Source organism: Tinamus guttatus, unplaced genomic scaffold (assembly GCF_059628265.1).
Source record: "Tinamus guttatus ecotype Peru unplaced genomic scaffold, ASM5962826v1 Tinamus_guttatus_pri_ptg000143l, whole genome shotgun sequence".
Lineage (NCBI taxonomy): Eukaryota > Metazoa > Chordata > Aves > Tinamiformes > Tinamidae > Tinamus > Tinamus guttatus.
In genome coordinates, this window is record NW_028288677.1 from 1 (window position 1) to 25,821 (window position 25,821).

Here is a 25,821-nt window from a genome sequence, read left to right on the forward strand (position 1 = left end):
TCTCAGCTTGACTCTGGCCTGGTGTGAGCCCTGAGGCCTTTCCCCTTATGAGGCCTAAGATTCCCCCTGACAGGCCTACATGCTGTAGAACGAGGGCCTCGCTTCAGCACCGAGGACAGCAACTGGCCTGGCGGCCTGCCCCAGAACCGGGGCCGGGAGCGAGCCGGCCAGCGCAGAGAGGGTCCTCTGAGGCATGAGGCCTTCCAGGGCGGCCCGGGTGGCCTGGCCTGGGCGACGTGTCCAGCCAGCCAGCGCGGAGAGGCTCCTTCGAGGCGTGAGGCCTTCCAGGGTGGCCCGGCCTGGGCGACGTGTCCCACACATGCTAATAGGGTCCCGGAGCAAATAAAGGACGGAGGGAGGTGCCCGCCGCTCTAGTGATGGAGCCGTCCCGTGCGAAAAGAACTTTCACGAGACACGGTCACACGGTTCAAGAAATCTTTCTTTATTCACGAGTCGCAACACACGAGACTGCTCTGAGATGGGGCTCGAGGCGGAGGGGAATGCTCAGAGCACATGAGACTCCTCGCTCCTGCTGCCGACAGCTCCGTTCGTTGACAGACGCCGCTACCAATCGATCGGGATCCTCTCCAGGAGCCGGGCGCCGGCCCGCACGTACCTGGCCCTCGTGCCTAGGACAGAGAGAAAGAAGAACATGTTGTCACCAGCGAGATGGGCACCGGCCGGGAGCACGCGCCCGTCCCCCCGCCGCCTTTCCTCCTTCCGGCGTTCCCTCCGTCCCTAACGCGGGCGCCCCAATCGCACGCCTCCTTCTAAATAGCTGGCGGCATCTCCTGCATTCGTTCAGGGCTCCCGGCGCGCCTCATGGAGTACTGTTCGCTCCTAAAGAGCGGGCCACCCCCGCCAACTAACTAACTAGCTGACACGCTCGAGGCTGCGAGCACCTAAAATCAAACAAACATTTTTTCCACTAATAGCCTGCCACCACCCCGTACAAAAAAAAAAAAAAAAAAAAAAATTCTAACCAACTGACTTCCTCACTGCCAAGCCACCCAAACGCTTAATCCTATTGATTTGCTCGCCACCTCCCTAACGGTGTAACAAACTTACATACTAACTAACAAACAGAATCTCACGGCCCTAACAAACGCTTTTCCCTTAATAGCCAGCCGCCTCCCGAACGGACTGACCCACTTTTTTACATCCTCGCATCCGAGCGTCCCAAACGCTTTGTCTATCCTATCTGCTCACCCGGCTTCCAAAACAGAGTAACTAACTAACTACCTAACTAACTTTTACTTACTTCCCAACAAAAGAGTCTCACGCCCCTAACAAACGAATGCTTTTTCCTAAACGACCGGTCACCACCCCCGAACGGACCGATGTCCTTCCTCGCATCCGAGCGTCCTTAATAATACCTGACTTTAGCCTATTTGCTCGCCGCCTCCCTAAGAAACAAGTGAACGCTTTTCCCGAAGGAGCCGGCCACCTCCCTGACTGACGTTAGCGCGTCGGAGCGTCCCTAAATAACAAACGAACGAACACTTCTACCTCATGAGTCAGCCCGCAAACTGACGTTCTTAAAGCTGACCGTCCGAATGAACGCTCGCTCCTAAACGGCCCGCCTGACTCGCTCCGCTCTGAGTGTCCGACGGGCCTTCCCGACGGCCCGCCTCGTGCCGGACACGCGCCCCGACCCATCGATCGCCTCCCCGACGGCTAAATCTCTCCGGGCTGAGCGTCACCAACGAAAGTGACTCTTTTCCCTCTCTGCCTCTCTACCTAAGTTTCCCACACGTGAATGCCCCGTCTGAACAACACGGTCCCCTTCGCGGCCGCGCACGGCCCCTCCGCCTCGCTCGAGGCCGACCGGCTGGAAGGAGGGCGACCCGTTCCTCCCGCTGGCCGTCTTTACGCCGCGCGTCCCAAACGTGCGCAGCCGTCCTACCAGGCCGCTCTAGGCCCTCTCTCCCGTTTTCTCTGGCCCAGACGACCCAAAAGCTGCCCCTCACTATGTCAGACCAAATCCCTGACTTTCTTGACTCCGAGCGTCCCAAAAGCGCACGGCGCTTCGTCCCGGTCGCTCACTGCCTCTCAGACCGCCTACGCCTCTTGAGTCTGCGCATGCCAAACACGCGTGACTCCTTCCCCGCCGCTCGCCGCCTTCGAGTGGCCGAGCATCTCCGGTCCGAGCGTCCTAAAGAAGACGCGCGATTCTCCACCGCGGCCTCGCCGCCTCTCTCTAGCTTTCTCGAGTCCGGGTGCCACAAATGCGTAGGACCCTTCCCTACCTTTAGCCACCTCCCTTCCTTTCTCTATCCCGGACATGCCAAAAGAACGCGAGCCCCTCTGCTATTGCCCGGGCCTTCTCCCTTATTTCCTCCGTTCTAGGCACCTGGAACGAACGAGGCCCTTTCCTCCCGCTGGCCGTCTCTACGCTGCGCGACCGTCCCGCTCGGCTGCTCTAGGCCCTCTCCTATTTTCGCTAGTCAGGACAACCCAAAATCCACCCTTTTCTACATCAGACCGAATCCCTGACCTTCTCGACTCCGAGCGTCCCAAAAGCTTTTTCCAAGTTGCTCACCGCCTCTCTGACGGGCTATGTTTCCCTATTTCGAGGGCCCCTGACGCACGCGACTCTTTCCTAGGTGCTGGCCGCCTCTCTAACCGTCTGCATTTCTCTGGTCCTAACATCCACAACGCGCACAACGGGGTCGCTCGCCACCGCCATATCTCCTTTCCGAGCGTCCCGAATGTGCACGGCTTTATCCTAGGCGCTCACCGCCTCCCTAAGCGGCTATGATGCTCCCGTCCGAGCGTCCTCGACGCACGTGACTCTCTGTCCTTGTCGCTCACCACCTCTCAGACCTTCTCGAGCCCAAACTCCCCAAACAAATACACGTGACTCTTTCCTATCGCTAGCCGTCTCTTTTGCTTTCCCTGCTCCGGACAGCCCAAACGAAAGCGAGCCCCTCTCCTGTTTCCCATCTCCTGTACTTCCCTGAGTCTTGGCATCCAGAACGGACGCGACCTACGGCCTTGGCCGTCTCTCGGACGTGCTGCGTCCGGGGCGGCCCTAACTAATGCCGCCCTTTCCTAGCCTAGGACTTAAGGCTTAAGCCTTAGGGCTAAGTCCTTACCCCTAGGTCTTTAGGCTTAGGCTTAGGCGTAAGCCTTAGGGTAAAGCCTAACTCCTACACGCTCCATCTCCCCTAATTCCTCTGTCCGCCTTCCCTCGCTCTCTCTCCGCCCGCCGGCTCCCTTCTCGTCCTGCCGGCTCCAGAGATGCTCGGCCGCCGCGCTGCTGCCGTCCCGGCCCGCTCGGGAGCCACGCTCCTTCCTCGCTCGCGACCCCGCGCCGCGTAGCGGCCGGTCTCCCAGGACCTCTCTGACCTCGCCCTGCCGGACCTGAGCGTGAGCGACTCGTTCCTATTGTCTCATCCCCTCTCGAACCAACTTCCTTTCTCACGTCGTCGCGTCGCAAATGCGGACAAATTCTTACCTATTTGCTCGCTACGGCTCTAAGTTTCGCCTGTCTGAGAATCCCAAACACACGCAAAACTCTTTCCTATTGGATCTTCGCCTCTCTAACCGTGCAAGTTGTGCCGATGCAAGTACCCCAAATACATGTGACTCTTTCCTATTGGATCTCTGCCTCCCTAAGTGTCTAAGGTTCACACGTTCCAACATCCCAAACACACATGTGACTTTCCTATCGTACCTCCGCCTCTCTAATTGTCTAAGTTTCACACGTCTGAGCGTCCCAAACATGCGTGTGACTTTTCTATTGGATCTCCGCCCATCTAATCATCTAAGTTGCACACATCCGAGCATCCCAAACGCGCGGGACTATCCTATTGCAGCTCCACCTCGCTAACCATCTGTTTTACACCTTCAAGAATCCCTAACACGCGTGACATTCCCGTTGCCTCGCTGCCTCTCTAACCGTCCAAGTGCCTCGCGTCAGAGCATCCCAAAGACGCACGACTCTTTCCTATTTGCTCAGCAGCCCCTACCTAGATGGCACGCGACCCGGACTGACCGAGCGGCCGTCCCCAAAGCCCCGGGGCCTCGCACGTGCGCTCGGTGCGAAGCTTCCCGTGCCCCGCGCGCGCAGGACACCTCTCTACAACGCCACATGTGACACAGCTAGGCCAACACCTCTGCCAGATGCCCCTGTCCCTGACCGCGTCCGCGGCGCCATCTCCCACCTGTTTGTCTCCGCAGGTCCCGCGTCGTCCTCGGGGCGTTGGCGGCTGCGCTCCTCTCCCGCCTCTCTCCCAGCTGCCGTGGAGCTCTTCCCTGCTCCCAGCGCTCGTGAGCGCTTGCCCTCCTGTCCCATCAATTGCATGCGAACACCCTGTGCGCACCCATCACCTCCGACACCTCCCAAAGTGTTATGCGTTATGCTCTGGGCATCCTGGGCGGCATCTGAACACGGCGTCCTGGCGCGCCGCGCTCGCCCGCCTCGTGGGCTCCTTCGTCTCTCTCTGGCAGCGATGCACCTCAGCCTCCTCCTCCTCCTCTTCCTCCTCCTGTCGGAACCTGCGCTGCGGAGAGAGCCTCTTACCTGAGCTCCGAGGGCGAAGGACAAGTGCGGGGGGGCTGCTGGCTCCGAAACGGCCTACTCTCTCACAGAACCTCCTCAAAACCTCCCAGAGGTTCCCAAATGGGACTCTGATATCCTGCCGCTGTGTGGGGGGTCCCTCCGGACCCCTCGCATCCTCCACCTCTCTGCTCCCAACATTGTGGCTAGAGAGATACCCTCTCTGGCCCGGAAAACCGAGGGCGGACGGGACGCTGCCACTTCCCGGCTCCACGCACGGCCGCTCGGCCCCTGCAAAGTCCCTGTGGTCCCCTGCTGACGTGCCCACGATAGCCCCTGGCTGTAGGTGACAAGGAAGGGCCTGGCCCCTACCCTCCTCTGAAGCGCTGCCGCCCTGACAAACCCGCAAAGCGCTGACGCCACACGCGAATCCTCCCCTGCTCCCACGCGAGAGCCACGCACTCCGGTCTCGGCTGCCGCCCGGCCAATCCCACTCCGAAACGATGCCGCGACGATGTTGAGCAATCGGGCCCACGGAGCCCCTTCCTCATCCTACCCGCCTCAGCCTGCAGTGGCCTGGCATGTGCCCGCGGGGGGCGGCTCTACCCTAGGACGCGCCGTGGAGCGGGGACCGAGAACCCCTGTCCCTGTATCCCGGCCCGGGGGGACGAGGGGAGACGGGGACGGGCGCTGCCCTCACCCCTGCCGCCTCTCCCGCCTCTCACCTCCTTCTCTCCTCTCCGCAGGGCCCGGCGCGGTGCACGACGGCGGCAACGCGGCCTCCCGGGCGGCCTCCCACCTCTGGCTCTGGGGCACCTTCCTCGCCGCCTTCCTCCTCGGCTTTTGATAAGAAAGCGCAGGGCCTCGGAGGCGACGGCGCGCCTCCCCTCCGCCGCGGACTCGGCCTCCCGCGCCGCCGGGAACGGACTCCGGAGCTCTCTCGCCGCCGTCCCGCTCGACGCTCCGCGCACCACCGGACCGGAGCTCCCACACACCGCCTCCCCGCCGCGGCCCGGACTCGCCGGCCTGTTCCCGGCGCGGACGACATCCCCCGAGAGGAGCGGAGCGCCCGAGCGGGCGCGAGCCCCTCGTCCCCGTCAGCGCCGCCGGAGCCGTCCGCCCCGCGAGGCGAGCGCCCCGCGGCTCCCGTGCCAAATTCTCCTCTCGGCTCCCCGGAGCCCTCGCTCGGCGGCGCCTCCCTGACCGTCCTGCTGCTTCCCCAATGCCAAGGGGACACCCCCTGCACGCGTCCCTGCTCGGAGGCCGGGATGCTCCCGGGAGCCGCCGCCTCTCCCGGTGCGCTCCGAGCCGACCGCCTCGCCCGCGCCGCTACCACGACCCCCGAGGAAACGCGGGACGCCCCGGGAAGAGCCCGCGCTCCTCCCGCGAGCCGCCCACGCTCCCCGGAGGGAGCGGAGCGGGAGCCCACGCTCGGACCCACGTGGGCTCCCGGCCGTCCCCCGGCTGCCCCCCGCCTGCAGAAACCGCCCGAATCCTGCCATGTCCCCATCTCCCCGCTGCAAAACTGTCCGAGCCGCCTGTCCGCTCCCTATCCCGCCTTGGGGACGAGCCGCAGCCTGTCCCGTACGGACACAAGGAACCTCTCCGCCCGGACTGCGCCTGCCCGACAGCCGCCCTGATGGGCCAAAGGCGACAAAAACGGCCCTGGCTGCGCGCGAACGCGAGGAACGGAGAGGAACCCTGCTGACCGCGCAGGACCGTCCCGCCTCTGACACCACGCTGAGGGGCGCCGGAGAAGCGAAACGCCGCACCCGCCGCACGGGGCAGCTCTGCGGAGCCCGGCCTCCCACCATGCCGACGACGGCGACGTCGAGGACGGCTCCGGAGACACGCGCTTGCGGCGCACCGACCCAACGCGCTGCCGTCCCGCCGGATCGGCTGCGTCACGGGGACCCGCAGGGCCCCTCGGCCTCCCCGGAACGTCCTCCCACGGCCCCGCTGCTCTACGCGAGGGCCCGGGGCCGGCCCCGACTCGCCGCCTCCGCTCGCGACGCCTCCTGAGCGCGCCGGCGTTGACGGTGCCGGCCTTTCCCGTGCCGTGGCTCCCTTCCCGTCCCCGGAGGCGGCGCGAGCGCCCGGCGGCCTCCGTCCCGGGACGGCCTCGCCCGCGAGAACCGCGGCCCGCGCCGGGGCCCGTTCCCGTCGATCGTTGTATTCAAAAGGTGACTATACTACCTGAGATTCGTGCATGTTACATTGTAGTTGTAACCTTTTCTAATTCGGCAAGAATAAGAGATGGTTGTGATTGTGCAGTGTACCAATAAAGTTTGACAAACTTTGTACCCGCGGCGCTTTCCTCGCCGCGCCGCTCGGCCCCGCGGCTCTGCCCCGACGGGCTCCCGCTCCTCTGCCCGGCCTCCACCGCCGCTTCCCTCCGCCCGGAGCCTCCGGAGGGTCCCGAGCGTCCCACGGGCCCCGTCCCCGCACAGCGGAATTCCGCGCGCAAAGACGCGACTCTCCCGCTGACCGCCGAGACACCCGGTGCCAAAACCGCCCTCCGCCGCCGACGCGGAGCAAAGCGCTCAGCTCCCGAGACCAGAAATCCACTCCGAATCCAGGAGACGCCGCGCGATCTCCCGCAAACGCCATGAAAAAGGCCCCGAGGAAGCGGCGCCTCCGCCCCGGCGGCTCCCACGGCTTTCCGACGGATCCGAAGAGGTTGCCGAAGCGCCTACCTGATGCTGAAGCGTCTCCCGTGGCCTCCCCCGCCGCGGCCTCCGCGAGCCCGAGTCCTCCGCCGTTCGGGAGGCCCGTGCCGGAGCCTCGCGCCGAGGAAGCCAGCGGGACGTGGGAGGCGTCCGGGACCCGTCGCGGGGCGTCCCCGGGATCGTCGACGCTCCCCGTCGGGGGGTGACGTCCGCGCGTCCCCTCCCCTTGCGCCCTCGGCAATGAGCAGCACACGCAGACGGAGCAGCCACATGGAACATTTGTTTTAATGGACAGGCAGAGAGAGGCCTCCCCTCGCCGCCCCCGGTCCCCCCCGGCCGCGCGAAACGGGGGGGAGGCCGAAAAGGACGAGCGCGAAAAGCCCCCGCTCCCCGCGCGGGCTCGGGGAGCGGCGCGTGGGGACCGCCTCCTTTTATATATATATATACATATATATACACACACACGCACACGCACGCACACATATACATATATATATATATAAAACGGAGCTAGAGAGACCTCCGCCTCCGCCTCGGTTCCGCCCCGAGTCGCGCCGACGGGCCCCGGGGCCGCGCGCGCCCCGCTCGCCGAGAGGCCCCGTCGCCTCCGAGGAGACCGACGCGCACCTAACTCCGTACACAGCATGCAGAAATGGCAGCGAAAGGACCCTGCTGAGCGCGGCGGCTAGAACGCTAACCAAAAACAAAAAATTATATATATATATATGTATATTTATATATACTGTATATATATATCCCAGAAAAAGAACAAGCGCCCACCTCCGGGCGGCGGGACGAGGCCGGCGCGGCCTCCCGCGCGTCCCGAGCGCACGCTCGTCCCCGCCGCGCCGTCCCCCGCTCTGCCTGGCTCGTGCGGCCTTTTGCGTTTCGCCTTTGTCTTTTTCTTACGAACTAACAGTTCTAGGCTCGTGTCGGAAAATATAAGCGCTGGAATCCAGAATGACTCGGAATCCCTTATTATTCCCGACGCCCGCGGGCGGGACGGCGAACGCGCAGGGAACGACCGCGTCGCGCCTCGCGCTTTGCCCCCGCGGGAACCGGTGGGGAGCCACATATATATATATACACATATATATATGTAGAGCAGGGTGTGTGTGTATATATATACATATATATATATATATGTATGGTTGGGAACACGAACGGCGGCACGGCCCGCGGAAAGACGGGGAACTCGCGGCCGAGCCGGAAACGAAAAACGGGAAGGGCGCGAGGGAAGGGGCGAAAATGGGAAAGAAAAAGACTCGGTCACGGTGCATCTTCAGCGGGAAGCCTCGGATGTCGGTGCTTTCCAAAACGGCCTCCTCTTCTCCTCCGCGTGCGCTCGCTCCGCTCTCCCCCTGCCCTGGGTGGCCTGGCCGGACGCTCTCTCAATTCGTATGATTATTTTCTGGAACGGTGAATGCTTCTGCTGCTTCTTCTTTCCTCGGGCGCTCGCTCGCTCGCTCGCCGCCGCTGCGGGGCCGCCGCTACCGCGCGGGCCGGCGCTCGGGTCAAAACTTGAGGAGCAGGTGGGCGAGCGAGAGGGGCAGCAGCCACGGGGCGCCCGCTCGCCGCCACGCGCCGTTGGTGCCGTCGTGCACCGCGCCGGGGCCTGCGGGAGGGAGCGGAGAGCGCGCCGCGTTAGCCGCCGAGGAGCGCGAGGATGCGCCGGCGCCACCGGCCAAACCCTTCGCTCCGGGGCCCCCGGGCGTCGCGCTGACGTCTCGCCCCTAAATCCGCAAAAACGCTGGGCGAATCCGGCGGACGCCCCGAGCCGGACGACGAGGCTGCTCGCCGGGCGCTCCCCACGGATCCGCCGCCGCTCGGATCGCGCGACGCCGGGAACGCCACGCGCCGGAGCCGACCCCGAGCAGCATGGAGCGCACAAAAGCCATAGCGCCTCGGTGACGCGGGCAAGAGGACCTCCCGACGCGCTTCTCCGAGACACAGAGCACGGAGAAGCGGGGACGTGGAAGCGGGGCGCGCGGGGGAGCCCCGCGAGCGCGCGGCTCCGTCACGCCGCGGCGACGGGGGGAACGGAGCCGGGGGAGCGCTCGCGCCGCGGGGCCCCGTGTTACTGACCTTTCCAGGGTGTCAGAGCGGGAGTTGTCTCCTCTAAAAATTAAAGAACAAGTCACGGTTAAGGCGGAGGAGCCGCACGCGGCTCCGGCTCGAGACGCCGCCGCTCCTGCCCGCCACATGGGGCCGGCCCGGGACCTCGCTCCTGGGGGTCCCCATCCTCGCCTCCGAGGAGGGTACGGGGACACGAAACTCGCCCGGGACACAGAGACACCCCCAAAGGGTTGTCCGTATCCTCCGTCCAACGCGAGAGAGGCTCTAATTAGCCGAGGGTTGCGCGGGCGCGAGGAGAGGCTGCTGAAGGCTCCCGGCACGGGCGGATGGCCGAGTCCGCTGCGCTCCAGGGCAAATCCACGCCATCACAGCCCGGGATTTCAATCCCAACGACATTACAAGGGACAACAACAGAGATAAGGGCAGATTCGGAACACGCCGACACCCACGCAACCGGTTTCATGACACCAGCCGCGGTCAACGGATTAGAAAGGGGAGAACCGACAGCTCTCGCAAAGCCCTCGACCCGCAGACACCATCCCTAACGAGGAGGGGGCTCTTCTGCTCGCGCTACGGAAGATCACGGAAAACCAGACAGGCTACAAAAAGGCATTTTTGGCCCGTGTTAGGGGCCGCCGCGCGCAGAGACCTGACACGTGCAGGGAGCAAGGAGAGCCCTCCCATCGCTCCGACCACACCTCCGGCGCGCGGATCAAATAGCTCCTGGATCGGAGAACGAAGCCTCTCTCCCTTCAAACCCTTCCCGCGCCCCTCTGGAAACTCATTACAACTATATACATCCAATGGGAGCGTTCAGGCCGTGCTCCCGGTTCCACGCTCCGCTCGGATCCGTCCCCTCTTCCCGCGAAGACGGCAGGCCCGTTCCCACCGCCGTCCCCGCTGGGGACTCGTCACGCCGAGACGCCGCAAACCGGCCGCCAGATCCGCGTTCCCGATCGGAAAGGGACAAAAGCCACCCCGGGGACAAACGGTGGGAGACGGCACCGGCCTCGGGACCGGGGTGCCGCGCGCGCTCACCGTAGAGGATCATGCTGGCATTGGTGTTCCCTAGCTGGTTGGAGGCCACGCAGGTGTAGTTGCCGTAGTCCTGCTCGGAGACGTTGAAGAAGGTGAGGCGGGAGAAGAAGGCTTCGTTCTCCACCTTGAGCCCTTTCTGGCCCTGGGCCAGCCTGGCGGCGGGGGACAAGGGGTGGCCGTGAGGGGCCGGCCTCGCCGGGAGCGCCCGCTCGCTTCGACACCCGCCGAAAAGAGCTTACCGCTTGTCGTCCTTGAACCACTGGAACTCGGCCGAGGGCACGGCGGAGGCCTCGCACTGCAGGACGCCCTTCTGGCCCACGGGCACCGCGGTGCTCTTGGCGTCCGAGATGTACGGCGGGTCTGCGGGGAGACGGGAGCGCGCCGTGAGCGCGCCGGGAGCCCCCCTCGCGTCGCGGCGGCGCCGCGGGGGCTCTGCCCTTGGGTCCCCAGCGGCGGGTGGCCGCTCGCCGCCTCTCCTTTCGCTCTCTCTTTTCCTTCTTAGAGGGAAAAAAGCTGATTCGCTGCTCGCTTCTTCCTCTCCCCAGAGGGTACGGGCACCGCGTCGCGCCGTGCGCTCAAAGACCAGCTCGACGGCGGCGCGGAGGGGGATGCGCAAAGTGACGCGGCTCACGGAACCGAGGTGGGGAAAAACAGGCAAAATGGGAAAGAACGGGGGAAACGGCAGCCGCTCGGGAAAGCGGAGCCACTCACAGTTGACGGTGACTTTGACTCGCTGCACGACGGGGGCCGCCACGTCGTTGGAGGCGCTGCACTCGTACTCCCCGGACTGCTCCCGCGTGATGCCCGTGATCTCCAGGTACTCGTCCTCGCTCACGAAGCCCACGGCTGCGGGGGAAGAAACAGAGAGCGTCCGTGAGCATCCGGGGGACCCGTGTCCGTGGCCCCTCCGACGCCCGCGTCCCGACGGACTCAATCGCCCGCGAGAGCGCGAGCGGATCTGGAGAAACTCGGCACCTCGTCTCCGCATCGCCCCCACGGCCGGGACGCTCCAATTGCCGCGCGCGGCATCCCCGAGCCCGGTGTCACGCTTCGTGTTCCTATAAATCTTCAACGGTGGCCCTTGGTACATATGTGTGGCAAGTGGTGTCATATTTTAATTAGGCTTGCCCTACACCAGCTGAAATTAATAATAGCTCGAATTACCGGTGTAATTTATAAATTAACATGGCTGCAGCATTAGGAAATAAATTAGCCCCGGACAGCTGGCTCTGGCAGCGAGCACCGACGGACGGAGACCGACCGTGGGTCCGGGGGCTCCGAGCGAAGCCCCCGTCCCCCGAATCCCTGCGTCCCCATGGACTGTGCCAGGGTTCTGCTCCGTCCTCAGCCCATCCACGTGGGGCAAAATGCGTCGCCCGAAGTGCGGAATCGCTAACGCCCATGGGACTCCGCGGCCAAGGGATGCGATTCCCACCGGGACGGTGCGCGACGCCAAAACGGCCCTTTTGAGATTCCACCCGTCCTGCCGCAACGCGTGCTGCAAAAAAAGGAAAAAAAAGAAAAAGCAGAAGGAGGGGGAGGAAATAAATAAATCCCTTTTATGGCTGACCTAGAATCGGCTGCTCGGGAGCACAGCGCTGCCTGCCGATAAAAGGAGGGCACGGCCGGATGCTCCGCGCGCTAACCCGGCTCCGGGTTCCGCACCGGAGCGGGGCCGGGCCCCGCGGGACGAGGCCGCCGGACACGGGAGGCCGCCGGGATTCGGATGGGCCACGGGAACGAGGAAACCGGAACCCGCTTCCCGGGCGCCCGAGCCGGCGCCGTGCGGCTCCGTCCGGCCGGGACCCGCCGGAGAGCGCGAATATTTTATGGAGATAATTTTATTAAAATGTTTACAACAATACAGATATTGGCAGCGGGCTTCAATCAATAGCGCAATTTATTGTCCTTCAAGGTGAACATTAAGCCAAGCTGCCCATTAGTCAATATTTACCTCCAAGGCCTATAAATCTTGATCCTGGCTACGGCCGCTCATGACAGCGGCCGATTCCAGAGAAGTCCAAGCAGGAGCGTGAAACATCGCTCCTTTTGGAGGGGAAACAGTAACCAGTTAATTACAGCCCCTGCGGCGAGTCGCGGCTGCCGATTTACGGCCGCTTCTGGCAGTAAAAATTAACGCGGCAGCTCCCGAACCAGCGCCGCGAGCGCCGCAGACGCCGGCTTTGTTAGGAGGGATAAAACCGGGAGCGCCGAGCGCCTTTGTTCGCGAGGAGAAACTCCTCGGGAAATAAAGGGATTATGGAAATTCATGTTGAAAGACACAAAAACCAAACAACCCCGGGACCAGCCACCCTTGAAGGAGTCGCTGCCTCGGACGCCGAGCGCGTCAAACGCGGAGACGCTCCACGCTCCCGTGGCGCGCGCCGGAGCCCGCGAGCCGGCACGCGGCCGGAAGCGCCCGCTCGCCGCGGATGGCCCCGGGGACACCGCTCCGCGCTCAGACCGGACCGACGGGGCCAAATGGACCCGAGGGCCTTTGCCTGCGGCCGAACCCGGGTCCGTTCGGAGCACGCGGGCCGCGCCGGAGCGCGCCGAGCACTTAAGGGCCGTCGGCTCATTAGAGATGAGCCTGAGCGCTCATTAGAGATCCGCTTCCCTTAATGCTATCCACATATTATGACAAGCACGGAGCCAGGCGGCTTCCTCCCGCGCCCGCGGCCGGCCCGGAGCGCGCCGGCACGGCCGCGTCCCGCGGGCCCCCGGCACGGAGCCGCGTCTCCGCGCTCCCCGCCGCGCCGCCTTCGCCGCTCGCAAGGTGAGAGAGGACGGCGGCGCCGGAACGAGCGATCCTCCCGCGTGCCCTCTCCCAGCAGCGGCCCTAATTCATTTTTCATGGCCCCGCGCGGTGACAAAAGCCGCTGCTGCTCTCTTGTAAGCGTGCGCCGGGCCATAAGTCAGAGCTGATGCGCGTTTTCCCCCCGGGTGCCGAAGCCGGGCGCTTGATTTAATTTGTCCCCTCGCTCGGCACGCGGCCTCTGCCGACGAGGCTCTCCGGAGGGTGCCGCAATGCCGGCGAGCGACGGAAACATCCCCAGGATGGGAAGCGAGGGCAGGATGGCGTGAGGGAAGGGAAAACCAGCAGCCAGGGCGGCCGAAATCCGCCTGCGGCAGCAGGGATCGCTCCGGGCCTCCCCCGCGCGTCCCAGGGGCCGTGGGGCGAGGGCCGCTCGCGCCTCTCCATCATCTTTATCCCGTCTTTATTTTTCCAGACACGCTATTTTCCGGCCCAGTGGCCTTGCGCTGTCCCTCGTGTTTTATGGCGCTGATGTCTCCATTCCGGGAGCATCGCTGGCGATACCGCCGCTTCGTGATAGGAGCCGGGGAAATATACGGGCGGGCGGGCGGCGAGACGGACGCGCTCGCCACAGCCGGGGGACACGGGGTCCGGCCAGTCCCGGGCACGTGCCAGGGCTGGAAAATGCAACAGCAAGAGAGGAAAAGCTGCTGTAAATAAGAGTGGCGGATGGCAGCAAGGGGAAGGAGCCACGGGCTATGGCGCTGCCGTGGCTCTAAATTATACTGCAGGAGGCGGCAAACAAAAGAGGCCGAGAGACAGAGGCCGGGAGGAAGAAGAATTGCCGTTGTTTTACCGGGCGCACGGGCAAGTTCAGGGGATCACAATAAGACTATTATTATCTCGACTCGGCCGCGAGAGGACAGGAGAGCAAGAGGCGGCTCTTCCCGGCGGCGGAAGCGCTTCCGAGCGCATCCCGTGCGCTCCGAGCGCCCTTCGCGCCCGCGGCCCCGGGAGAGGGGGCTGGCAACCTGCCCTGCCTAATCCCGCGGCTCCCGACTCCTCGCGCGCTTAATATTCACGACAGAGAGAACATTTCACGGCGAATTGGACGCACGTTCAACTGGAAATGGAAATTTTATGACTGTTCTCACTCGGAGCTGCCGATTACACCAGCTGAGAAAACACGGGAGCAAATGAACAACCTGCGAACTGTAAAGTATATTAATAATGAAATCACAGCCCGGGAAATGAAGGCTTTATTCTGTTTATATTCTGCCCCATTAATAGGAAGCACTCGCGCTAGCTCCACCCCATTAGCCAGCAACCCGGGCAGAGCAGGGGCACGAGGAGGGCAGGTCGGCGACGTCCCCGCCGGGACCGGCCTCCGCAAACTGGGAAGCGCCGGAAAGTCCGGAACGCCGGACATTGGACATTGCCGAGCGATGTTTAGGCAACACGCTGAAGCGGAGAGGGTTTTTTTTTCCTCCTTTTCTTATGAGGAAAGCGTCGCCTCATTTGGAGCTGGTAGGGGTCTGGTTATTTTTGTACTATGAGGCGTCTTTTTAAGGGCGGCGCTGCCAAATACGCAAACAAATCAGCTCAGCGGGTTCGTTCGCACCACGCAGGCAATCAAACGCGTTACTTATATCCGCGTACATCCAGAGAAGCGTATAACCTCCTAGTGCTCCGGAATAGCGGGAGGAATGAGGGCGCATCAATGGGGGGAGGAAATACAGCCGCTCGGCGCGCAAGGCTCTTCCGCAACGAACGCGATCCCGAGGGCCCCGGATGCCGTCGGATCCCACCACTCCGGACCCGACGCTGGGAAGCAACCCGGGAGCTTCCCGGTTCCCTGCCACCCCGGTGGCCGTGTCCGGCGCGCGCCGTGGCCGCGCGCGTCCAACCCGGCGGCAGATTTACAGGTTAGCGATGATCGAGCGGAGCGCCCGGCGGCCAAATTAATGCCGGCTATAATGTAGTTTACCTCATTAAACAACGCGCACCAAGATCCTGTCTGTTGTAAAACAATTGGTCTCTGAAGCCTAGTGTTCATCTTCCAGGGTTGCTGGGAGATAATAAATGGGTAATATTCCGGCGATAATGGTAATGGAGTCACGGCTCAGAGCTAATATTATGGCAAAGCAGTAATTATTTCAACAGTAAACAAGGGGACGGTTGAGCTGCTGACGGGGCCGCAGCCTCTCGCGACGCCTCGGCCACGTTAGCCCCGGGCTACCAGAAGGGAGGCGAGCTCGCCCAGCTCCTTTCCTGCTAGTGGTGGCCGCTACTTCATGGCTAGCAAAGCCCGGACACCCTGTGCCCCTTCGTGTCCGGGCGGGAGGGAATCGCTGCATCCCAATCCGCAGGGCCGCTCCCAGAGTCCCTTCCCTGCTGATGTATAGACAGATGCTCTCACGAGACCCCTGCCACATTAGGCCGCTCTGCCTCATCTATCTCGAGCACGCGCGCGAGCGGCGATGACCGCCGTGCCGCGGCACCGCGTGGCCCCACCGTGTTCATCCTCCTACTTCCCGATCGGCCCTCCTGCAAGGACAGCTCCATCGAGCCAAGCCGTCACGTTGTCACCGCTGACACCCGCCACCCTGGGACGTGCGCCCGAGTCCATCCTACTACAGCAATAACCTGAGAGCAACGGGAGAAACTCGGCTCCTGACCGGAGGCGACGCGCGCCTCGTTGCTACAGTTTGGGTAAATACTCTCTCTTTGCCGTCGCCCTGCGCTGCTGCTCGTGGGCCCAAAATTCCAGTTTGCCCCCATGAGAAACAGCCCGACAACATGGCAATCGCCATGACGATGTCCGAGGTACCCAAAAACACCCAAATAAAGCGCCCAGTAACTATGGAAACACCTGAGGGACGGAAACCCGATCCAGGGCTGGAGCAGCTCTCCCCACTTTACGGATGTGGGACGAGAATAAATCTGAGGCGTGGGATCCAAAGTGAAGCCCGTCACCTAAAAGCGCCAACACGTATTGGCATGCGGGCGCCGAAACACACCGGTCCGTGAGAAGGGATACAGCCCGCAGCACCGCATAGATGGAGCCCGACCGCGGCGCCTCGCGCCTCCCCGACACCCACGTGTCCCTTTGGGTCCTGCGGCGGCCCTGAGGCAGGGACCAAGGGCATCCTGAGCCATTTCAAAACTCCCTTTGAGTTCTGAAAGGAGGAGGCCTAACCGCGGCCAAAAGCAGGTAAGAGCTGCTGCTGCTGCAAATTACGCGGCGCCGCGGGTAATTTCTGATTAGCTTGCTCTTCCTCTCTCGGCGCATCCTCAGTTTCCATAGCAGCTAAGACCTAAGTAAAACGGGAACATCTGGTTCAAGCGCAGGTAAAGATTCCCTGGGGGAAGGAACCTGCTGGATGGCAGCGAACACGGAAAGGGGGAAAAGTCTTCTGGAAGACGGTGGGGCGAGGAGCCCGTCTTACCTTTGGGCGAGATGTGTCTCCAGGTGATGGTGGGGTCTGGCCTGCCCGTGGCTATGCAGGTGAGGCTGACGTTGCCGCCCTCGTTGATGGAGACGTCGGAGGAGATCTCGGTGATTTTCGGAGACACTGCAAGGACACGGAAGGGGGGAGTTAAATGGCAAGTCAACGCTCCGAGCGTGCGCGGGGGAGGATTGGCCTTCCCCCCGCTATCCCTACCGAGCGGCCTTATCCAACTCGGATGTAAAACACAGGGGAAAAAGGGGGAAGGAGAGGACGGGGGGATGGAGGAGAAGGGCAGAAGCCGGAATTCACGCCCCGAGCCCCCGGGGAGCGCGGAGCGGCGGCGGCGGCCTCGCACGCGCAGCCTCCGCCGCGCAGGTAAGTAATTTATCGATCCGTAAAGCACCGCGAGACGCTCTGCGAGGGATTATGTCACGCCAGCGCCGTGCAATAAAATAAAAAATGATGGATTTTTGGTGAACACGAGGGTGATTTAGGGTTTGTAGTTGGAAGTGTAGTTAAAGTACATTTTAAGTGGAAATCAAGGTGGGTAATGAATTACTCTCTGTTTTGAAGGGCTGCCGGGAGTCGGTTTTCCACAGTTCCCGAGGACGACGGCGGGTCGGACGTTCCCGGAGCAACGGGGGCTCCAGGGCGGGACAACGCGGGGCGCGAAGACCCCGCCAAAGGATTTTGCTTCCATTAAAACACACCGGGAAATGCGCAGCGCTGGGATGCGGGAAACGTGCCCGGGTTATCTCGGGACACGCTGGGAAAGAGACTTGTCCGTCTCGAGCCGTCTCCTTCAGCCCCCGTCGGATGAGACGAGGCAGAGGGGAGGCCGGAGCGGCTGGGAAGGAAACGAGAGCGGCGACGTGAGCGAAGTCTTTAGCTAACCCTTAAATTAAACCCGCGCTGGCAGGATTTAACACGACAGTTATTGTATGCTAATTAAATGTTTGAATAATTAACCGCACGAACTACTCAAAATGCCTTTCTCCAGATGTAACAGGTATATTATAAGGCTTTTAACACGCAGGGGAGAAAAACCTTAATAAATAAGCGATCGCAGATACACGCTCCACGCAAGCCTACGCTAAAAGGGCCGTATCCTGTTCCATGGTGATGGGACCGGCGTTTCAGCAAGCTGAGTTTGCCCTCGCGTTTCGTGGCTACGAGGCTGGGAAGGGTTTGGGCTCCAAACGCGCTCCAAGACTTGCACGAGGACTTGCTGTCCCTGTCAGACCAGAACCACACCGCTTCCCGCCTCGTCAAACGCGCCACCCTCCGTCTTCCCATGCGCGCGACGTCTGCTCCGGATCAAAGGCGAGCGCCGGGAGCGACTCCAAAGCGACTCCGATGCGCGCCGGCAGCTTCCCGAGCGCCGCGCCGGCGGAGTTCCCGCTTCCGATGCCTCTCGTTTACACTTGTCACCCACAAGACACCTCCGTGTCTTACAGGGCGCTACGACAACAGGTCCTAATTCAGCAGCAAGGGCAAGGGCAATTCCTGACCTGCGCTTCCTTCCAAGCGAGCCCCATAGGAAGACACCCAGAAACGAGGAGGACGTACATAAGGGCCTTAATGAGCAACTAATAGCGAAGGGATGGCAATTCCTCTCTAAAAATACGGCACAACGAGACGTGTCGTACGGCGCCAAGACGCGTCTAAGGGATTTCCAGGACGGGCAGCGCTTCCTGCGGCAGCAAAGCTCTCCGGAGCTCGCAGGACGCGCACCTCTGCATTCCCTATGCAAGGCCTCGGAAGAGGCGGAAAACTCCCGGATCCAGAAAGCTTGAGGCACTCGCCTCTTCCTCCCGGCTCCGCGCCGCTGGAAGCGCCGTTAATCCTCCCGGGAAAAGTCCCGGCACGGGAATGAGAGGAAAAGCGCGGCGCGCGCATGCCCAGGTTGGGAGGCGACTGCTCGCTAAGACAAAGCTCGTCAAAGGCGTCACCTCAAAAGGTTGAACGTCTTTATTAGATTCCTGCCGGGCCCCCCGAGATCGGAGGGACACGACGAGAGGATTCTCAGCGGAGCTGTCATCATCCAGAAACTAATTAAAGGCTGCGCGGGAAGTCGGGCCGCGCGCGCTCCGGAGAGCGAAACGCGTTAGCGAGCGGAGTCGGGAAAAATATTACAAGCCAACTTCGGATCGGAAAGGGCCAGCTGGGGATTTGACAACGACGTGCCTCTCCCTGTCTTTCTTCCCGCTCCTCCTGCCTTTTTTCCCTTCTTTCCCAACACGGCCGCAATCTCGGGGTATTCCGGGAACGGGGAGCGCGCGGACCCATCGCACGGATGCGGGAGCCGGAGCGTCATCGCCAGGGACAGCTCTGAGTCCCTCGTGCAGCCGGTGCCTCCAGGGAATATAGGGCAGATACCTCTGCAGCGAAGCCTTAGTTAAAAAGATGCTCTTTAAATTACATTTTGGCCATCTCGAGCAGAGAGGTCCTGCGCATGCACACTGTTTTTTCCTTTATGTTCCATCTAGAGGCTTAAAAACACACAGAGAAAAATAAATCTCCCTACCATGGAAAACACACCGCGCTCTTGCACCCTGCCTCTTATCCTCGGCAGCTCTTGTGCCGCCTCGTCCCCGACTCGAGCACAAAATGAGCGTTTGCGATTCCCCCGTCCGCAATGACACTAATCTCCTGTGCGGAGCGGGCCCAGGGAAGGCAGGGCTTCCAGAAACACCGGAACCGGCCCCAAAATGATGGTTTTAACCTCCAAAAACACTCAGAAAAAACGCGGCGACGAGGCAGGGCCATCCGCGCACGAGCATTTTCCATACGGATTGCTCCCTCGCTTCCTGCTTCTCCTAAACGCCACCCTGGAGCTTGCTTCGGGGCCACCCTCATGCCTCAGGGGAGCTAAGAGGACCTCCAGGAGCTCTTCTCCATCAAGCGACCTTCGCTTTGCCCATCTCTCTTCCAATGTTCTTCCCAACACGCTCACGCTCGCCACGGAAGGAACAGCTTCACCCTCTCTGCGTCCTCCTCCTCCTCCTCCTCTTCTTCCTCCCGTCTATTCATTGGCTTGGGCAGATTTTCTTTCCCTTCCCTTCCCCTTTCATTTCCAAAGCCTGCGATGCCCCGATTCAAAATCATCGCCGCTTTTAACCCGCCGCGGCCCTCTTTAATTAAGTTACTTTCCATTATTTTTTATCTAGCCCATTTGTCTACATCCCCCCTCGCCCTCCCTTCCCTCCTCGCCGCGGCTCGGGCTATGAAAGCTCGTGTTTCCATTGGGCTAACAATCACGTCGGAGTTGTTAAACGCTATTAAATCGGATCACGCCGGTCACCGGACTGCGGTCGGCGAGCTCCGATATTTACTCGTGCCCATCAAACGGGAACGGAACCGCGGGAGCGCGCGGGGCCGGAGGGGACGAGCTTATCCCGCCCGCGGTGCCCGCGAACGAGCGGAATCCGCCCGGATTTCCGAGCGAGTTCAAAGGGAACTCTCGAGCTGAACCACGAACGTGCCGCAATGTCTTTAATAAATCAATTACTCGTTGGCAGGGAAGCGGCGCCGCTTCTCCAAGCCTTGTCATCGCCGCAGCCTCGCTGTGTTTTAAGTGCCCAAAAGCCACGGAGAGGGTAGAGCGAGCCAAAAGAAGGGCTCAAAACAAAGAAAAACTCCCGCTGTCTCACCAGGGAAGAAAAGATGCGGATAGAAACGCGCGTATTGCAAAAAAATCCCCGGGACAACCCGAAATAAAGTATAATAAGGCCGGCCTGCTTGGCCGGGGGCAAACTCCGGTGCCCGGCATGAATCCGCGCCGCGCGCTCAGCGCGAACGGGCACGAAGCGAATCCGCAAGTGATGAACTCCGCTCGGAGCCGAGGTCTCACACGCGGCGCCGAGAGCCTGGCGAGGCCATCAATTACCCGGCCCTGCTGCCAGAGGAGCAGAGAAATAGTTTTTCGGCCAAAAAAAGAGAAGATAGGGAAGGAAAGCGCCGCGAAGGAGGCATTAATTCTGCAAGTGGGGACAAGTGCCTGCGAAAGAGCTGGAGTGGCGCGGGCTGCAGCACTTGGGCATGCGGAACACGTCTCTGCCCCACAGTGAGGAAAGTTGGGCCGAACGGGGTGGCTTTTCTACCCACAGGCGTCCAGTTGCTAAGAGGAGCAACCGACCGCACCAGAAAAGCCCAAACTAGAAATTCAGAGGGTTTCAAAAACACCGTTTGCCTGCCCTTTCTGCACGTTTTTGCCTTTTTAAAGCTCCTTGCTTTCCGTTCCTTTCCCCTTTGCTAAACCACTCGCTGCAATTGCAGCAGCAAAGACAAACGGCGGAACGCAAAACCTCCCCAGTGCAAAGGCCCAGCAAAGCCAGCGCAATTCGGACCCTCTGGACACCTGGGCGCTTGGCACGGCTGTGCCACGTGCGGCTCCGCGATAGGAAAGGGGTGGTTGGAAAACGCACCAGGCGCCGGTCCAGCCACTCGCATCCCTGCGGCGCCCGGGGCTTCCATCCCCTGGTTTAGCACGGATTGGCACGGGACGGAAAACGCCGCCGCGCCAGAGAGGTGTTTGGGCCAACGGGCACTGTCTAGGCCCGACCAACTCATCTCAGGTAGGATCTGTGCCGGATCGCGAGGTATCCCTGCCTGGAAAAGATGCCAGGCCCTTCCTGCCGGTCCCGTTCCCACCTGCCAGGTGACACGTGGGCAACACAACTGCAGAGAGGTGGTCGAGGTGGCCTCCAACAAGCAAGTCCTCTCGGGTGGCCTCTTGCAAGTCCTCAGAGCGCCAATCCTCGGTCCCAGGCTCCCCATTCCCGACTTAACCCCAGGGGGACCATCCCGAAAATCATCTCTAAATGTCCCAAAGATGAGCCAGATTAAAGGACCAACCTGTAATTTATGCTCCAGACTCGGGGTTTAATAATGCAACAGCAAAAATCAATATTTAATAAAGCAAATGATGGGGAAAAACACTGAATGGGAGATGAGCGGCTGCTCCTCGCGTTTCCAAACCGGCAGCTCCCGCAGGAGAGTCATGAGCGCGCCAGGGCTCAGCAAGGAGAGCAAGAGGCGCCTTCCCGGGGCTAATCCGTAGGGATGTCGCATCCCGCGCTCGGGACGCTGCTACGAGGCCGTCCCTTGGCATGAGCTGGGCACGGAACCATCAAAACCGCGGCGGCCCCGAGAGCCGGACGCGGAGCGAGCGCTCGGAGGGGGATGCGAGCGCGGAGGACGAGCGGCTCGGGCTCCCTCCATTGGAGGCAGCCGAAAACTGCACGCGGCACCGGTGACGCGGGGCTCTCCGGAGCCGCGCGGTGCCCTTGGGTGCCTGGCAGACCCCTCCGACGCTCCCCTCGTCCCCTGCCCGCCCGCTCGCTCCGGCGGGATGATTTGTAGCCTGCGCCGGGATCCTTCCCCATGAAAGATGACATATAAACCGTTATCGCTCCGGAACAGCCGCATGCTATAAAACGCCCGGCAGAAGGATCTGGAAGGGCGCGCAGGGAGCGCTCTCCATCCCTCGCTGCAGAGGGCTGTGGCATGATGGGGACAAACCCGCCCCGGCGGCAGCACCGGGGCTCGGCCTCCCCGTCGCGGCCGTGCCCGCGTCCAGGCCGCGCGTCGCCATGGCGACGGGCGCGCGCGGTGACTGCAGCAGCGCGGCGAGCGCGCGCGCCACTGGCGTTCCCGGAGCCGCAGAGAGCCCCGCGGCGGCGCCGCCCGGCCCGCCACCGAGCTCCTGCTCTCCCCCCTCCCCGCGACATGATCGCTAATTAATAAGAGCGCTCGGCTCTCCGTCTTCAAAGGCCTCCGCCGACACGAGCGAATTAATCCCCGCCGCGGAGTGGGGGACAATTATTATCTCTGCCGCGCAGATGTTAAACTGATCCGCGACGGGGTCAAGCGACGCGGGGACGGGCAACGGCGCCGCGCCGGGCTCCCCTTTGCCTTCCCGGAGCCGGAGGATGCTCCGGCAGAGCGCGGCGCTCCGGCCGCTTTATCTCGGCACGCGCAGCCGCTCCGGGGGCGCCGGGCGAGGTGGCACCCGCGCGCACCGGCCCCAGGTAATTAGCCATCAAACGGGGCCCGGGGTTTGCAGATTAGCCGAGGTCGGCGCGGCAGAGGGAAAACTCATTTACGCCAAGCAAAAGGAGGGAGGTGACGAGTCGCTGCGGTGACAGCGACGAGAGCCAGACGGGGCCACGGACGCCGATAAAGAAACAGCCAAGCGCTAATATCCCCCCGCCGCCTTTTTCTTTTTTTTCCTGCCTTTTTCTTCTTTTCTTCCTAGGCGCTCAAGTTCCACCATTTCCTATCATGCAAATGCGCGTGTCTAAGTGAGATTAAACTCCGGCAGGCACCGAGCCTCCCTCGCCGCGTCCATTCCCAGCACCGAGATAAGGGCAACGTCTCTTAATGCATCTTACGAGGCAGGGGCAGCGCTTTGCCGCCGCGCTGGGGACGGCTCCTTATCAAGACAAATAGGGTTTCGCAGCCACCAGCCTCCTGGACGCTGCCGCCTCCCTCCCCGAGCCCCGAAACACGGGGAACGGCCGCGCTCCGCGTCTCCGACAGCCCAAATATCCTGCAGGGAATGGGGAGATGCAGGGGGTGAAAGAGGTAGGACCGTAAGGAAACAAGGGGGCGAAAACGGGAGCCGAAAGCGTCGTGTCCCCCGAGTCAGCAACCTTGCGGGCAGGCAGAGGTTGCCACTAAGGGGACATTGATCAATGGTCCCCTCCCTCCACTGGGGCCAGCCTAGGAAAAACTCCACCGCATTTGCAGCCGACCAGGATTAAGTTGGATATTAGCTATACATTTTCTAATTATAACAGGAGAAGAGCTGGCCTAGGGAGACTGAAGAATCTGCCTCGTCAGAGGTTTTCGCACGTGTTTGCCGGCGCCGACTCTGCCTCGTTGCAGGGACAGGGGCGAAATTAGCTCCAAAGGTGCCTTCCGTCCACCTATTTTGGGATCTCGGCCACCAAGGCAATCAATCTAGATAGAAATAGGCCCCGATTCTCGTTATTTTTAAGTGATTTTCTCCCTCGGGGGAGCATCCCCAACCCACATAGCCTCGAGCGAGCTGCTTATCCCAGGAAACCCATCCGGAGCCGCGATAAATCATCCCACATCGCCCGATAGCAACTTCCAAGCCCACGGCCGATCGACTTGTAGCTTTAGAAACTTGGGCAGGCAATAAGAGAGCGTGAGATAAGCGGCGAGGACCCGGGATGGCAACGCATCCGCTTGGGCTCACCACTTAACGGAGACGGAGCGAGTCCAGCACTCCGGAGCTCGCTCGATTGCTCCAAGAGGAAAAAGGAAGAGAAGGGCCGGGAGGGGAAGGAAAAAGCCCCGTTCCTCCCCTCTGCTATTCATTAGGCTGTCAATAACGCGCGGGCCCGGCGTATCGACGGCGGATTAGCTCGAGCCGGCTCTGTGTACAAGAGCGATGCCTTTTTAACCCAGCTTGTTTCCCAATCGATACGCCCATCAGCATTCGAAAATTAGCCCGAGATGAAATTCCGATACTCGGGATGGTGTGGCACGCTAAGAGGCTGCTGGCCGCATCGCGGCAGGAGGAAGAAATAAAAGAAGCTGCTAGCAAGGGATTAGAAATTTTCCATTAATCCTCCCCCAGGCTGCCTGCACCAGGACCGTGCCGGTCCCCATATGTCCCCCTTGCAGCATCTTTTCTCCCAGCGCAAACTTTACTGCGAGCATTGCCTCTGGCGAAGCAAAAAACATGGAAATATAGCAAGGAAACGCCAGCGACGTGGGTACAACCGATTACTTGGGGAAACGGCTCTTGTGCTATCGGCGCCTGCTCTAGGAAAGTCAAGTAAATGCAACCGCCTGGACATCATCCAGCTCCACCGGGTCTCTCCAAAACAGCCCACGACTGCACTGGGCCTTCCAGGGCAAAGGGATGGAGAGAAGGGTCAGAGCGCCTGGGAAAGGGTGAACGAGACTTCAGGGGTGGATGGAGCGACGGGATCACGGGTAAAACGGGGCAAAAAAGCCGCGCAAGAACCGCGCTACCGAGCCGGCTTCGCGGCCTGCAGGCCTCGCTCTTACCTTGCACGATGAGGTGGACGCGCGAGGTCTTGGGGTGATTGTCTGTCTGCACGGAGCACGTGTAGGGCCCCTCGTCGTACACGTCCACGTCCTGGATCTGGATGCTGTACTGCGTTTTGGTGTTGGCCAGGAGCACCACGCGCGGGTCCAAGCACCACTTGTCGTTGCCCGCGTAGAGGATGCTGCTGCGGTTGAGCCAGGCCACTCGGGTCACCCGGTTATCCACGGAGCACCTGGGGGGAGACGGAGGCTGCGCGTTAGCCCGATGCTGCCCGTGCTCCCGTCCCCAGCCCCTCTCGTAACTCTCATGATTTCGAGTCGCGGTGCAAGCAGCAGTTGCATAGACCAAGCACGGCCGTTCTCCAGAGAGGACGGTGCCCATGTTGGATTGGCCACGTGCGAGCGCCAAAATCCATCCAAACTGGGGGCCCGGGAGATTTCCCAAAGAACTTTGCGATTCCTTCAGACTCGCAGAGACCAGAGAGCCCCCTGATTCCAGCTGAACTAATGAGACCTCCACCTAGGAGGATAAGGACAACAAGCCCGGAACAATTCAAGGCGAAGCTACTGCACGAGCCTGCCCTATAGTCCCATATCCCCAACGCTCCAATCCTCCTTTTCCACAACCAGCTCCATGCAAAACACCTAGAGCCAGGGAGCGGGAATGCCCGTGGCAATGCTTTGCCAAGGAGAGATGGATTTTTGAAGCTAGAACCCCAAGTGTCGGTCCATCCTCCCTCTCCGACGCGAAAAACGTCAGATAAATTAAGCAATTTTATTGCTGTTCTCTAATGATATTACGATAATAATAAATTCCATGTGAGCAGATTTTTACGAGCTACATAAAAAAGCAATAGATTTACCCTGGGCTGAACACCAAGATCTCTGTCCTTGCTGGCGCGGTCGCGTTACGACTTGAGCAGGCCCCAAGAACAGAACTCGAGATCCCATCCCCAAAGATGGTTTCATCCTATCTGTGCTCTGCCGCTTTTTGCTACGGCGGTCACCGAGACCTTGGGCTTGCAAAGAAAACACGGGGGGATATTTGGCCCCCGACTTTGCTCCGTTCAACCAGAAAGGCTCCCGCAAATGCAACATTCAGCAGCAATGCAAAAAAAAAGACACCGTCCACCCCCAGCGCTAAAGCCACCTCGCAGAGAAGAGCCCAGGGTAATGAAAACCCAGACGTGGCTCGAATTCTTCGCACCAACCCCTTCTGCAGAGATTACCGCTGAGGGCCGACAAGCAGGCTGCACTAAGAATATATATTTCCTCTCT

General features: G+C 61.4%; 1 protein-coding gene across 2 annotated transcripts in view; it reads right to left on the reverse strand.

The window, feature by feature from the left end:
- Positions 1 to 8,636: 8,636 nt before the first annotated feature.
- Positions 8,637 to 25,821, reverse strand: part of LOC148595171 (protein CEPU-1) — a 122,245-nt gene continuing 105,060 nt past the window's right edge. For both annotated transcript variants that reach the window (XM_088522034.1, XM_088522033.1), the window contains 6 exons: positions 24,544 to 24,776; positions 16,492 to 16,617; positions 10,999 to 11,133; positions 10,527 to 10,647; positions 10,288 to 10,439; positions 8,637 to 8,788 (listed from right to left, as the gene is read on the reverse strand). In XM_088522034.1, coding sequence (XP_088378160.1) covers positions 8,688 to 8,788; positions 10,288 to 10,439; positions 10,527 to 10,647; positions 10,999 to 11,133; positions 16,492 to 16,617; positions 24,544 to 24,776 — 868 coding nt within the window. In that variant the 3' untranslated portion in view covers positions 8,637 to 8,687. The remainder of the gene's footprint in view (positions 8,789 to 10,287; positions 10,440 to 10,526; positions 10,648 to 10,998; positions 11,134 to 16,491; positions 16,618 to 24,543; positions 24,777 to 25,821) is intronic.